This window comes from Oxyura jamaicensis, chromosome 2 (genome assembly GCF_011077185.1).
Source record: "Oxyura jamaicensis isolate SHBP4307 breed ruddy duck chromosome 2, BPBGC_Ojam_1.0, whole genome shotgun sequence".
In the NCBI taxonomy this organism is placed as follows: domain Eukaryota; kingdom Metazoa; phylum Chordata; class Aves; order Anseriformes; family Anatidae; genus Oxyura; species Oxyura jamaicensis.
In genome coordinates, this window is record NC_048894.1 from 67,393,648 (window position 1) to 67,408,752 (window position 15,105).

The 15,105-nt window shown below is 38.6% G+C and overlaps 1 protein-coding gene across 2 annotated transcripts in view; it reads right to left on the reverse strand.

The window, feature by feature from the left end:
* PDCD6IP (programmed cell death 6 interacting protein) overlaps positions 1-14,535 on the reverse strand; it is a 31,038-nt gene extending 16,503 nt beyond the window's left edge. The window contains exons 1-6 of one of the 2 annotated variants that reach the window (XM_035316523.1): positions 14,283-14,535; positions 8,364-8,418; positions 6,519-6,588; positions 4,841-4,968; positions 4,169-4,322; positions 1,346-1,446 (exon numbers count right to left, since the gene is read on the reverse strand). In XM_035316523.1, coding sequence (XP_035172414.1) covers positions 1,346-1,446; positions 4,169-4,322; positions 4,841-4,968; positions 6,519-6,588; positions 8,364-8,418; positions 14,283-14,488 — 714 coding nt within the window. In that variant the 5' untranslated portion in view covers positions 14,489-14,535. The remainder of the gene's footprint in view (positions 1-1,345; positions 1,447-4,168; positions 4,323-4,840; positions 4,969-6,518; positions 6,589-8,363; positions 8,419-14,282) is intronic. The other variant, XM_035316524.1, reaches the window with a different exon arrangement.
* Between the last annotated feature and the right edge of the window lie 570 nt (positions 14,536-15,105).

Sequence of the window (15,105 nt, forward strand, 5' to 3'; positions counted from 1 at the left end):
GTAGAACGCCAGTGAATGTACAAGAGGAAATATATGCACACACAAAAGAACCCAAAGTTGCAGCCAAGTAAAATAACTATTTAAAGTTAAAATAGGCTTTATTTTTTTCCCAAAATATATGTTAAAAAAATCACTGACTGGCCTACAGCAAAGGTATTTCTGTGGGATTTATTGCTTAAAAATAAAAATGCATACTGCTTTTACTTTAGTACAGTAGCACAGTTTGCATAAATATCAAGTTTCTATTCTACAGTACAAGAAAAAAAAACTGACCTGATTTTTTTCCGGAGAAAATAATTGCCCAAGTATTTACTAAAGAGACTTATCTGGCTAAGAACATGTATCAACTTGAAGGACCAGATCTTGACCTTTTTCATTTATCACTGGTCAAAATATTTCCACTAAGTTTTCTAGTAGGGAAGGCATTATTTTTTTGCTTTGTTTTAGGAAATCTAGTGTATTTCACATTTGTAACAAGACAACCACTGCAAGCTGGAATAGTTATTTTAGTTCTGAAATTATCAATGAACAAGGAATAATTGAACATCAGCAGCGTGGGATGCTTCCTACAGATATTCAGCCAAAAAGCACTATGTAAACCAATCTCCTACTTTGCTTGATATAACTGTCAGGAGTCAATATCAAAAAATAAGTACATTTTATCCAAGTTTAAAGTAACTCACACTGCACAAAATAATTTCTACTGTCTTATTATTTGAATATCATGGGTAAAGCCTTCTTCATTTGCTCATTCTTAAAGTACCGGTTATTTAGTATATATTCAAAGTATGGAAAAAATTTTCCTGTACCTGCCAAAATCAAAACCACTCACACAGTCAAGCCTTAACAGAGATAACTTACAAATACCAAATTGTTTTGGGGTGGAAGAAGAGGAGATGGCAGGGAAGCAGACAAAGGACACACTTTCAGCCATGTTTTACATTAACAGATAGGTAATCAATGATACCATATTCATCCTGTCACCAAGACAACAAATTTCAAATGAAAACTTGGACACTTAGAAGCCAGTTAAGCCCCATTAGGAAGTGTTAGTTTGAAAAACATATTTAGTGTTTTAAGTAAGAAGGCATCCCTAAACGTATCAAACATCCCAAGATCCCTTTAAACAAATGTGTCACAAGTAAACACATCACATTTTAATTGCTTAAAAAACTGTATATTTTTCCTCCTAGATTCTTCATTGTTCATTAAGTTAGAGGTTCAAATACAACATAAATGTAGCAATGATGGTCAACTTTTCTTGAGGATAACATTTTACGTGTTCTTCATCAAGCATATTGTGAACAACAGCAGATCCCATGTTATTTCTATGAGGGTTACTAACCTTGGGCAGAGTATCTTTATATTGACATTGTTTGTAAGCATCGCCATAATAATCTGCAGCTTGATTAGCTAGTTTAGCTATGATACCGTCTTTCATTTTATCTGGGGTTGGAAAAGAAAAAACAACGATTAAGGTTATCATCAGTTTTTGAAGCTGACATAAATTACCTGTTTAACCAGCACCTGTACTGCAAGTGTATAATATTACAAGGGTAGAATCCCATTCTTCTCTTGATATCCAGCTGCAGCTTCCAGATTTTTTCACTTCAGTCATGAAGCTGCAAGTTCAGTCAGTGCTAACAGAAATCTTCCAGTAGCTGCTAGCATTTATGCAGGATTAAGAGTGATGCCTCACCTCACACCAAGGGCAGGCTGCCAGTAACAGGCACAGTTCCACTCTAGCTTTGGCAGCTCCTTCTCAGACCTTTCCTTGTACCAGCACATGCATTTGTGCGGTCACACAAAGAATTTAGCCAAAATATAGCCAGCAAAAATATATTCAATTTTCAGCAGGACCTGTTCCCTAATCAAACTCAATGTCAGGACTCAAAAACCTGAAGTGCAGCAGAGGAGAAGGGACCAGTCTTTTCCATAGCAGCCCACACTGAGGTCAACTTACAGCAAATATAGAAAGCATTATTAAACATTAGTAACCACAGTTCCTCTAACTGGCACCCACTACTTCACAGCAGAGCCATATCCTCAGCAGCATTTCCTGCCTCTTGTTCTCACCCTGCTACTAGAGCTAGAACAGTTAAAATGGGAACACACTAACTATTTTCATCTCCTTTCATAATGGGCTCTGGCCTACACTAGCAATTCAGCCTCCACAGACAAGGCAGGCAATCAATGCAAGTGTTGGCCATCTAAATAGCTGCTCTTACAAACAAGACTCCCCTGATTCAGGTGATTTTTATATTCTGCCAGACTGATAAGCATTAGTGGGATGTATGGGAGGGGGGATTAAGAAGCCTGCAGGGCATACTTACTCACTAAAATCAAATCCCAAGTGGGCTGCTCATTCCAGCCCACACACACATCTACAACACTGCAGACATGAGCTATGATGTTATATATCTATGTTCTATGAGGTAAATGTACTTAAGATATGCCCAACAGACCTTTTCACCATGGAACAGGATTCAGACATATGGAAAGAAAGTAGTTGGCAACTTTTTTGTTAAAGTGTTTCTCTCCAGTACACTAAATATTTAATAAAAACAAAACACCTAAATAGAACATCCTTGTAGCCCCATCTAGTGAGAGTGTGTGCTAGTTACATATTCTTCCACAAAGCCTCAGCTTAAATGGAGAAAAAAAATATTAGTACATTAGCCACATTAACAACAGAAACATGACAATCATTTTTCTATGTAAACAGTTCGGAATAGATCCTTCACCATTAGAGGCTTTTGTTTTCACTTATATATCCTTAAAATATCAAAGCTACTATGCAAGCCTAGAGATGGAAGATTAAACATTCAGACTTAGAGACACTTAAAATGTTAAGTTCTTCAGAAACTCTGGAACTAATCTGTAGTTCTGCAACGAAGTCTGACTTTGCAGACCAATTTGTTTTTTGTCAATCAGTTTTGCTTTCAATTTGTGAATAAACTCAATTCCATCAGAACCAACAAGATCAGCTGTGTAAGGCTGCTAAACAGACCATCTCGTGCTAGATGAAAAACAAAAATCGCATGTAATGCAAATCATCAGCGCAGCAAGAAGCTGAATTTGAGTTTTGAGACCAAGTTGTGGACTTATGTAAAAGCAACGTCCAAATATCCAGAGACCAAAATACCGGTAACAGCTTAATAAAGGACATAATCATGGTTTATCAGTTAGCTAAAGGATACTAATTTCTGGTTAAGATTCTTTTAAGATTAAGGCAGTAAGGATATGAGACTTTTGAGAAATCTTCCCTGTGAAGAAGCATACAAGGTAAGATAAACATTGCCTTCCTCCACTGTACCGCAAACAATAGGGTGGAGAGCAGGGGTAGGGGGTGTGAGCATCACATCTGACCTTTAGGTCCTTAGTTTTACTTTTGAATACCTTTAAGTTCTAGATGTACAGCTTGTTGAGGAGCAGAAAAGCAAGAAAATCTAGTACTGAAGATGGTACTGTTCCACAGGAAAGTTCCTGGAAGCATATGTTCTTCAATAATTGCATGAAAATATGCTGCTGCTGAATGAGTATTTCATAATCAGCCTTTAACAGTTCGGGACCCAATTTTTGTTCTACCTGCAGAATTTCACTTTCAGGGATAAATTGGGCATTCTCAAAGTTAAACAAGGTCAAAGAGTTCCCCTCTTAAAAATGAGGGGCAATGGAACAATTTAATTCCACTGAACTCCTAGGAAGTGTACTTTGCTTCCCTGTACAGTCATTTCTCTAAATTCGCATGAAATCATTACCCACATATAGGAGGTGGGTAGTGGTAAAGCTCCTGTGCACTATTTCTAGTACTCCTGGTTCTTTTAGATGATGATTTCAGCTTTCAAGAAGGAAAAACATGTAAACCAAACTCCTTTGTAAAGCAAGGCTAATTGTTTTGAACACAAGAAGAAAAGAAAAACAAATGGAACAAATGCACTATCAAATGAACCTTAGACAAATTCTAAAGTGACATCTGTAGTTTGTTTAATGACCTGCATTTGCAGGTATACATGGTGTGGAAATCCATAATGGGAAAAATAAAATGGGGAAAATAAAAACATTTGAAAGGCCATTTACCAGCTCTTAGTAACATAATATGCTTTTAAAAATTTTTATGGAAGTTGCAATGAGCACTTAAATATTTAACCCAAACATTAAAGTATACCTCTTGTTGCTTTCAAAAAAAACACTTCTTGGGCTTGAGCCAACATAATAAGACTGAGAGTTCCAACTGTGTCTGGAGAGATGTCCACCGTAGGTTCTCGATTCAATGCTGATAGAACAGTGTCTTTAATGTGTTGGAAAGCACCACTTGCAAACTAAACAAAACAAAACAATATCCTTCACGTTCTCAAACAGATTTTTACCTTTACAAATTTAATACATAATTTCAAAACATAGAACTTGTTCGGTATCCCATTTACTGTTTAGCTACCAAAAAAGTTCCTTGCAATTTCTTCTTGAAATTGCACTGAGACATTTATCAAGACAGACTACAAGTAAAAGCATATTGGCTATGGCTAATCGCATAAGAATAGGGAAGACACATTGCACTTTATCAAGAAGAATACAAGAGATTATTGCTGTAGAACTTACTAAGAATATTAGCCAGAGTCACTAACTCCTAAACTGAAGGTTGTTAGTTACCAACACTCTCGGGGGCAAGGTGCAGATGGGAACTGTTATGCAATTAAATCCTTCAAAACTAGCAGATACGTACAAGCCAACACCAGGTAATTAGTCAAGCTACCTTTGTAATTAAGGGAAAAAAACACATGCAGCTATAAAATTGATGTTTATAACAGAATTCAAAAGCGTAAGCAGGGAGCCTCTGTACCTGATAGTGTTTAGCTGCAGCTTTCAGTCCCTCATCATTATCTAGATTCTGTTCTGCTGCAATCTGGCTTGCCAATGCTCCACAGTTGAACAAAACACAGGTCTTCTCATACCCCAAACTCGCCAGAGCTGCAATCAAGAGAGACAATTACCCACACTGTCAAGAAAATAATCCTCAGTATTTTAGCATCCTGCAGAGGAAACCACAGTTTCAAACCAAAAAAATAAAGTGAATCATAACAAAATTTTAAAGTTGAAGTCCTCTTTAGTCTGAAGGCTGAACAGAGCCTTGTTTAGTACTTCCGCTAAATGTTTCTAGGTGAGGAACTATAAAGACCATAGTATAAAGATCTACAGAAGTACATGAAATAATTTGAAAATCGCTTTTGAAGTGAATTTTCCAATATTTTTTTTTCAGAAAAAACATCTTGTAGAAGTTACACATCATTCAAAAGACTAAAACACAAGCAAATATGATTTCAAAGTTTCCTAAGTGCAAAAATATTTTATATCTAGAATTATTTTACACTTTGGACTGCTTTTTGAAGTGTGATTTACTATAGTGAGAACAGCTGTTTAGCAATATTGCTTCTCCTCGGACTCATCTGTTTATAGTTCTACCTATTAACTTAAGCCAACGCATTTCATGTTACATGCCATGATGTGAACTGGGTCACTTTTCAAGCAGTCACAGCATCTGTGATGGGCTGGATGGGCTTTAAGGTCCCTTCCAACCCAACCCATCCTACGGTTATCTAGAACTTTCTAGAAGAGTTAAGAAAATAGAGCAAGGAAATATGTGCAGCATTTGCTTACACATAGGGAAGTGGTATATTGTTCTGCATATAGTTCACCCAAGCATGGCTGTAGCACCTGTATTCAGAACATGCAAGTTGCATAGACTTTCAGTAGTTGCTAACAGAAAACTATATGCAGGATATAATTTATAAAAAAAAAATTATTGCAACAGATTTTTCAGGCTTTGTCTACAGCTTCAAAATCGCAATGGTCATCTTGCAACATTAGCCATGATGAACACTTAGGTATAAGTAGAAACATTAGAGAATGATGACAGCTGGACAGCTTTACGCTTAATTCAAAAGCATTTAGTCTTAGTTTCTGCATTGGCAAGTGTTCCAAATCCATTTTATGACCCAGAAATTGCAGTTCAGAACCATCCCCATGCAAGTAAAATGAAACAGATTCAAACTCCTTACATTTGCAGAAAACAAATATATATTTTTTTCTAAGTCTTCAAATCTGTTTGAAAACATTTTATAAAGCAATAGAAGAATCATTTCAGTACATTGGCAGGCAGGTCCTTCTAGTCTCTTGAAGAGCATGTGACGTCCAACTATGTTACTGAAGCCAAATAAACACTCTTCTTCTGGAGGGGACTTGCTTCACTTAGACATTTCACTTTACAAGAGGATCTGACTCATATAAAGCAATTAAGAGATGGCTTACCAAAAGCCTACCTTTGAAACTTAGTATTATCTTGAACTGTTTTCACTAAAGTCAACTGGAGGCGTCCAAGGAACAGAAGTGATTTATCTCTTAGTAACATAGCTGGACTCGTGGAAAGTTATACTGATACTAGAAAGACTAATAACCTTTCAGCTATAAAAAAAATCTTAAATTTTATCATTAAGACTTGCATTCTCAGTGTGATTACATACCCAGTTTGACAGAGCCTCCAAAAAGCGATCCTTTATCAAAAGCATCTTTCCATGTAAACGTTACACAGACCTGAAAGTTGTGAAAAACATCTTTATTTCTAAAATAAACAATGGAGTCTTCAGAAAATATCCCAAATTTACACACTTATCCTTTTTTAATTCTAACAGTATAAAACATTTAATTCACCTGTGACATTACAAACACTCTGCAAGTGTTAGAGAGTCATCAAGAGTTACTTAAAAATATATATATATATATATATATATATATATATTCCTTCCTGTTACTTTTTTTCAAATCTTTTTTTTAAAGCAAGCAAGATAAATTCTCAAAATAGACCTTTAGCTCCACTCCTCCTCAGAGTGACAGACAAATTTATTTCCAAACTAAGATATTCTTCTTGCATTAAGTCTGACAGCCAGGTATAGTGGTCACAGATAAAGGAAACTACCCAACCAGGCAGTTTCTACTGTTCCAAACTACTAGCATATTTGGAACTGCTTTTTACTACAATATTTATAACATGATATTAAGAGTGAATTCAATAGCAGCATTGCCAGGAAATGCACTCAGGGAAGAGAAAGCAGGTAAAAATTGTTTTATATTATATGTCTAGCATACATTCCATCGACAATGCAAATACTTCACAGAATGTGCTTTGAAGTTCCGCAATTTGATTCAGCTGATCAAACTGGCTGTAGGCCACAGGTATCAGCCCAGGAAAGGTAACAAAATCCCTCATTTTAAAATGCTCTCGGAGAACAACTCGAGAGCACACAGTACTGTTCAATAACATTTTCCTCCAGCAGAAATGCTGGTTCAGAAATTTCTGGTCCCAACTGTTCATTCTTGCTTCCGCTATTTCAATTTGACTGAACAGTTCACAGATCTGCAAATCCTGTTCCTAAAGTTTCCCAGTTCTCCACATCTCAGAGTTAGCAGAGCACCATATCAAAATATTTGCACATTAAAACCAAAGTGTAGGTTGGCTTTACTTCACAAACAAGTGAAGGCAGCTACACAGGAAACTCAAATCAGTTTGAACTGCATCAAAACCACTCCCTTGTAATCCCCTAAATCTGAAAGAAATGTTTTAATTATAACCTTGCCATTCAAATATCATCTGCTAAAGAAACTGAAATTGTCCTACTAGTAAATGCCTCCACAGAAAATCTACATCTTTCTGCCCCAAAATATAGGAGCCTAAAGATCTATTTCAGTCTCCACTTGAGGAAAGACATTTTCTTAAGCTGAATTCATCCTCAAAACTATGGAATTCTACAGAAATGTGTTAGGGGAAGAAAAGAAAAACTTAACACATCTAGAGAGAAACTATGTAATTTACAGATGCAGAGGCAGACAAATAGTAGCAAACCAGTGGGTTTACTCTGTTATTGCTAAGAATTAAACATCTGTTCTACCTCAAAAAACAAACATCATATTCCATCCATTACTAACTAAAGCTTTCCCCATATAAATTATGTTTTTAAAAAAGCATTTATAACATAGTCTGACATAGACTTCTTGGGAAAAGGAAAGGAGTTAAAGAGGAATATTTTGGCAAAGCACCCTCTTTCTAATTTAGACCACAATAACCACCAGCCAACAGCAGAACTTTTCTGAATCTTTAATAAGAAGGCAATCCTGGCCACTAGAGGTGAAATTTCAGTATAGATTATTTTTGAGTACAGGCTGAAAATAAACAGAGGTTGGGAAAATAAGGCTCATAGTTTAAATGTGTTGCCTGAGAGAAGTACTGTTTAGTGGATTAGGTACAGGCTTGGCAGTCATATCTTAGTTGCCACAATCACAATTCAGTTTAATAGTTTGACACATTTTCTTACCTGATTTTCAGAGAATGGAAACTTTGGTTCAATTGAACACAGCTGATCATAGTATCTACAAAAAAAGGAAGAGATCCATGAGCTAAATCAAATTAAGAGTTCCATTTCTTACACCACAAGTAAAGAAGGGGGTACAACAACACCCCCCCCCCAACCACCCAATAATTTATGGGGTTCACTCATAGCTATGAAGGACCTGCAGGACAGACAGAAATGCTGTCTAGAGGGATCTTTTCAATGGATGAAAAAGTTCAAAGGGAACAATAATGTGGGAACCCTGTCACAATCCAAAGTAGAAGAAAGAGTATAACAGAATAAGCTGTCACTTGTCACCTTCTGATGAAGAACAGATGAGAAAAATGTTATGGAAACGAGTCCCTGCATATCTAAACATAAAGGTACATCACTTCTGGAGCATGACTTAATGTCTAAAGTACATTTAACAATTAACAGGCTACTCTATGGTGCCTTGATCTGAATATTATAACCCAGTCTCCTACAATTTGACACCTGTTTAAAGTTCAATGCATCTGAAATAGATGACATTTGCCTTGCAACATATCAATTGAAGAGCTTAATCCTTGATAATTTTTTTCCAGTTCCAAGTTTAGTTTTCATTACAGTATATTATAGCAGTCACTGAATTAAAACCAGAAGTTTTCCTGCACCAGTATTTTGTCTACTGGGTGGAAAATATTTAAGAAAGAGTGTCAGAAAAATGGCAAGTACAGCACATTCCCCCACACAATCTATCCAAGCAATAATTAGCAGTTCAAAGTTCTCCCACGTTATGCACTAGACCTGCACCACTTATTAAACATGATAGGCTACATGCCGAACAGACACCCACTAAACTGCCAAATGAAAACACTTAACATATGAAGCCTGTTTTCCTATATGCCTTCTGTGACAATTGTCATACATAATGTCGGCTGTATGCCCATTAGTCAAGTTCTGTTTCTTTAAAAAAATTTATATTCCCAATATCCAAAACACCTAGTAGCAGCAAGTTTCACAACCTGTGAAACAGTTGACATTGTTCCTGTTTCCTCAGATTACTTTATTAAGTATTAGCCACTGTTGATAAACATGAAGCAAGGTCTATGTCCCACATGGAAGGAATGTTTGTTTAAAAATTCAGGAAGCATTTTTAATATACAATAAAAATAGTGTTAGCATTTTCTTCAGTAAATTACATCTGCTGATGTACAGGTTTATGGCTTCAGCTGAAGCACTGCAATTAAAGGCTTTTTAAAGACACTTAACATGGATTTTAAAGCTTGTGGCAATTTTTCTATTGTCCACACAAATCTATAAAGCTGTATTCTACCTTATCACACTGCAGCAATGAGATTGCTACTACAAGGGCAGCTATTATGAAGTAAGACTTCAAATATGCCTCACTGAGGCACCTACTCCTACTCTACAAATCAAAGGTGTTTTCCCAAAAGAACTAAAATAGTGGCAGTAAGTCTGATAAATTTATACTGTGTGATCAGGTTAAAGGTAAGAACTAAGGCAATTACTTATGAAGTTTGCACATGAAAGGTACTGTTTTCAAAAACATCTGCTTATTTTCATGAAAAGTTTTTTATTTTTGTCTGTTTTCTTCATCTTTCATTAGATGGTCTTGCTTTGAAAGCACATGTAACTATTGCTTCATTTTATATACTAACAAGTACAATTTTCTTTAAGTGACCTTACACCGCAGGCCTGACAGCCTCCCTTTTGTAAGTCAAGTTAATTTTATGCATTGTTACGCTCTCAGCAGTTTAAGTTTGGTCCGATTTGTCACACAATCACTTCACACACACAGTTCCTAATAAATTTCACTGATACAAACTAACAATAACAGTACAAACAATCACTTCAATAAATACCAGCACAGAATACCACTTCAACAGATGTACTTGAACACCTTCTTCATCGTCTGCTGTCTAGACAGTCTTTTCCATTTGGTATTACACAGAAAATTGGACTTCCTATTTAATCTCCTCCTGTTACCCAATTTAATTTGCCAACCAGAAGACACCAACAAAGCCAAGTTGTCCTTCCACATTCCACAATTACTCTGTCACCAACTGCCATTTGGGCAACATCAAGATGCAAAGCTTGATGAATGGCCTTGGGAAGTCAGTGTGTTGCCAACAGACTATGCTTTGTATGGAGGCAGGACTCCGAAGAAAATAAACAGGTATACATTACTACCAAAGCACACTGCCCCATTTACTATCTATGAATGCCAACAACATGGAGATTTTTGTTTAAAAAGAACACAACTTCCTAGATTACAATTTTCTTTATTATTTCAAGCACACAATGTTGTTTCTTTATACTAAAGAACCTGAAATTCTATTCAAGACTAAGATTTCCTTAAAACTCTTTAGACCAAAAAAAATTAAAGTAATTTCCTGTCCTTTATCAGTAAGTAAACGTTAACATAATGGTAAACTCAGATATTAACCATAAAAACAAAGCTAGCAAAGACAAAAATATTAAAGGAAAGACCACATCTGCTGCATGAGTCAGTAACAAATGTGTTACTGCAAATTTACAGTAATTTCGAAGTATCAAGACACAAAGAACAGCAGTTGCTGCACAATACAACAAGCATTTTGTGCTTGGCCCTGCTAATGTGATGAACTAAAGAAAGTCACACAAACATATCACCTGCCTGAGTTCCAACTACAGCAACAAAAGCGAGAACAGATGCCAGCAACACAGACCTGGTTCTTCAAGTACAGGACTCTCACTAAAACAGGCATTACATGCTGTTACAGCAGCCAAATGAGTTGGAAGTCAAGGTCTAAACTAGAATTTCATTAATGTATAAGCTTCATGCATTAAGAGCCTGAAATCCTCTTCCTCTTTCAAAGAATCACAAAGAAAAAAAAAATCCTTCAAAATAATATAGAAGAGACCAAGATCTGTCTCCAATCTCCTAGATGAGAACTGAAGTCCTGAACTTGTAGCTGGAAACCAGAGCTGAGAATTTCAGTCCCCAGAGAATTTGACCACTCAAAAGCCACACACTTATTAGACCAATTAAACTCATACCACCACAGCACCACTCGAGAAAAGGGAAATGGAGTCCTGGTTATTTTCAGTATTCAGCATCTTGCTTCCTCCCCTTGAAGCTATAATTAGGCTAAGGAAAAAAAAAAAAAAAGGCACCACATCAAATTTAGTATGACAGAATTTAAGGAGAAACACTACCAAGCTTACCTAGTCACCATCAGAGCAGCCAAATTCTCACAAAACAAACAAAGCTTGGAAGCAAGCAAGGCTTTTTTCCCTAATTACATTTTCCCCCTTCTGTCAGGGTATCTCAAATACTTCTCCAAGAAGCATTTGCACTGATCAGCCAAACAACAGCTTGTCTCACACATTCGAAGTTTTACTGCTCGGTGTTTGCCTAGATAATGGAGCTGCAACTGAGTACTTCTCTTCCCTAAAAGTTCTGCAGTAACTACTCAAAGCAAGACTTCTAAAAGACTGCAAAACAGTGGGCATCCCTAGACTAATTAGCAGAAGATTAAGCCCTCATTTCTTAACACTTAAGTAGGTATAATGGTCTATAAAAAGCCACAAAGTAGTAAGTGTACACAGAGGGTATCCACATTTTAATCAACTCTTCCAACTTTACTTCACTAGCAAACCAGATTTAAATACAGCAACTGTAAAAATCCAACCTCAACGCAAATCTTGCTAAAGTTGTTAGCGAAACACAAGACTTAGTACAACCCAAATAGCAATAGGAAAATACTGAAAGTTGGAAAGGGAAATGAATTTTCAGAGAAACCGCAAGGCAGTCTGAAGCTTGTGCTACTGCAGTCATAAGCTCAGCTGGATACTTCTATTCAAGCTCATCAGCACATGTCTGCACCTTACAGAACATTAACAGAAAATGTAATCAGAGTACTTTTACAGAATTTTATCTTCCAACAACGTGTAATTAATATAAACAGCCGGATGGGGACAAACCATAACTTTTCATTAGAAATGAAAACCTATCCGATAGTTCTCTCCCTCATTTAAGTACATTTTATGCCTATTCTATTGTTCCCATGAATAAGACTGAAGTAAAAAAAAGATTTTTAACTGTAAAATGAAAATTAATGACTAAGTTCAGACCACTGTAGAGGGAACAATCTCAAACCACATCATTTTAGATGCAGGTGTTTTATGCCTTCTGTGTGAAGCAGCAGCCATGGCCTTTCCCATCTGTGGCACCAGTGAGAGGCCACATTCAACCTCTGACTACTACCAACAGCACCTGGGCAAGTCAAAGCCACCTGCAGAGAGAACAGGTCTATGCATATGGAACTGACTTGAAAAGTGGTTACCTACACCATTGCAAGCAATTTCCCTTCATTATCTAGAGAGAAAACTTAACGGCGAAGTTGCATATTATGACCCGAATTAATTTAATGACCTACTGACACCAGAAGAGGGAAGTCCCACTCAGTCCTGTGACTTTCAGCCACACTCCTTCAACCCTCTTCTGCTCCTGGCTCTGATGTTGATCTGACCTCACACTGAACTCACTGACGTTAGAAAGCCACGTACATCTTTTGGTTTTCAGAAATGGACTAGGAGGACCAGAACTGAAGACACAGGGCAGGGCTTTCTCCTGTACAAAGTTGTTACTGTGAGGTCATATGAATTAGGTGGGCCAAACAAGGATTTCTGCTAGAAACTAATCACAAGTCTGATCGGCATCATCAGGAAAGGGAGCTCAATTCCAGCCTTCAAGAGAAGATAAAATGAAGCCTTCCCACTTGGCTGGCTGAATCAATCTTTCACCTCATAGATTCTCATTATTTCCCTGACCTTCAAAAGGCATACACAGTAATATCTTCAAAAGCATGCATAGTAATAAACAGGAATAGAACAGGAAACTACAGCAATATTGTAAAACATGATCAGCACAGTCATAGCTTTTATAGTCCAAACACCCGGTGAGGGCTTGATAAGCCCTCAAAAAAATAAAAAAGAGTAACGTGTATTACAAGTTTTTTATTGCGTGTCACTGATTTCTTCTCCATTCCTCCTAATTTTAAAATAATTAGGAATCATATTCTAGTGGCAAACATCAAGCATGTTTTGTACTTGTTCGTGATAATGTTACAGAAGCGTGTCAAGTTTGTGGTTGGCATTTCTCTCTACTCTAAGAAACCCCTCTACTTTTATATTTCTGAAAAAAGAAAAAAAAAAGTAATGCCACCATGTAAAAATTCTTATTTTGGTACTGCAAATCTTTGACTCCAACTTTCCAAAGTGGACTCTGTACTGAGAGTTCATTCACTAGGTTAATCACAATAATTTCAGTGATTTGAGCTATAATGGGCTTGCAACGTTTCCTGCACAAAGAAAAAGAACGGGATAAACACAGTAAATCAAGGCTACAAACCGGTAATGTTTCAGAGATGGGAAAGACGGAATGTTTTTGTAGGTGACAGGGCAATTAGTCCCACAGCAGCAGCAGCCTTCACGCAGTTCAGCCAGCTCATCCTCACCTTCTGCTCACCTAACCTCTGGCAGTCCCTGCAGCAGGGAGGCACTACCCAGCCTCCCATCATCACACTAAGTTTAGTGAAAATACCAACATGACCATGGAAAAACATCACACTGCCGGTGCATGCTGAAGGAAGGCGTGACGGCAAGGGGGAATGAGAGAAAAGCGGCCAGCCCCTTGACTTCTACGCAGAACCAAGGGTCACCAGTACTCTCGAGGCACTCGAAAGAGGAAGTCGATGTGGCGGCCTCCTCTTCCTCCTCCTCTTCCTCCTCCTCTTCTTCTTCCTTCACTTCCTCCTCCTCCACCCCCCCCTCCCCCCACCCCTCCCTCTCTCCCGGCCCGGTCCCGAGGCCCGCGGGCGGCCTCCCCGAGGCGGGCCGTGCCGTACCGAACCGTACCTCTGGAGGGTGTCGAGGCAGGCGTCGTGCTTGTCGAGCGGGCGGCCCAGCGCGCTCTTGCGGAGCTTACTGAGCTCCTCGGCGGCGCGGCAGTGCTCGGCCTGGGCGTCGCCGCCCGGGTAGCTCTGCTGAATGAACTTGCACAGCGGCTTGGCCAAGTCCACCTCCGAGGCCTTCTTCAGCTGCACCGAGATGAAGTTCGTCATGGCCGGGTGGCTCGGGGAGCGGAGCGCGGCCCAAGGCAGCTCCGACTACTGCTTCCGTCGCCGATGCGGCTGCTGCGCCGCCCCGCACTTCCGGGATCGCCGCGCGCGCTCCCGACGCAGCGTGGGCACGCACGCACGTACGCATCCCTCTTCTCTCCTCCTCCCCCCGCGTATCTTCCCCGCCCACTCGAGCTGAAAACTGTCTTTTTAAATAAATTAATACATTAGTTCTCTGTAGGGGGTGCTGGAATCGCTCCAAAAGGGCCGTGGGATCACTCATTAAAAAAAAAAAAAAAAAATCAACAAAGGGCGCTGGAAGCACTTGTCAAAAGGGGGGGGAGGGGCGCGGGGAAGGGCACTTCTGCTGTGAGGGGAGGCTGAGAGAAGGGGGCTGCTCTGCGTGGAGGAAAGGAGGCTTAGGGGGATCTCATCCATGTCTGTAAATACCTCCAGGGGGATCTCATCAGTATCTGTAAATACTTTAAATGAGAGTATTTACACTGGCGGCTAGCAAACGTGACGCCCATCTACAAGAAGGGCCAGAGGGTAGACGCGGGGAACTATAGGCCTGTTAGTTTAACAGCAGTGCCAGGGTAACTCATAGAGCAGATTTTCAT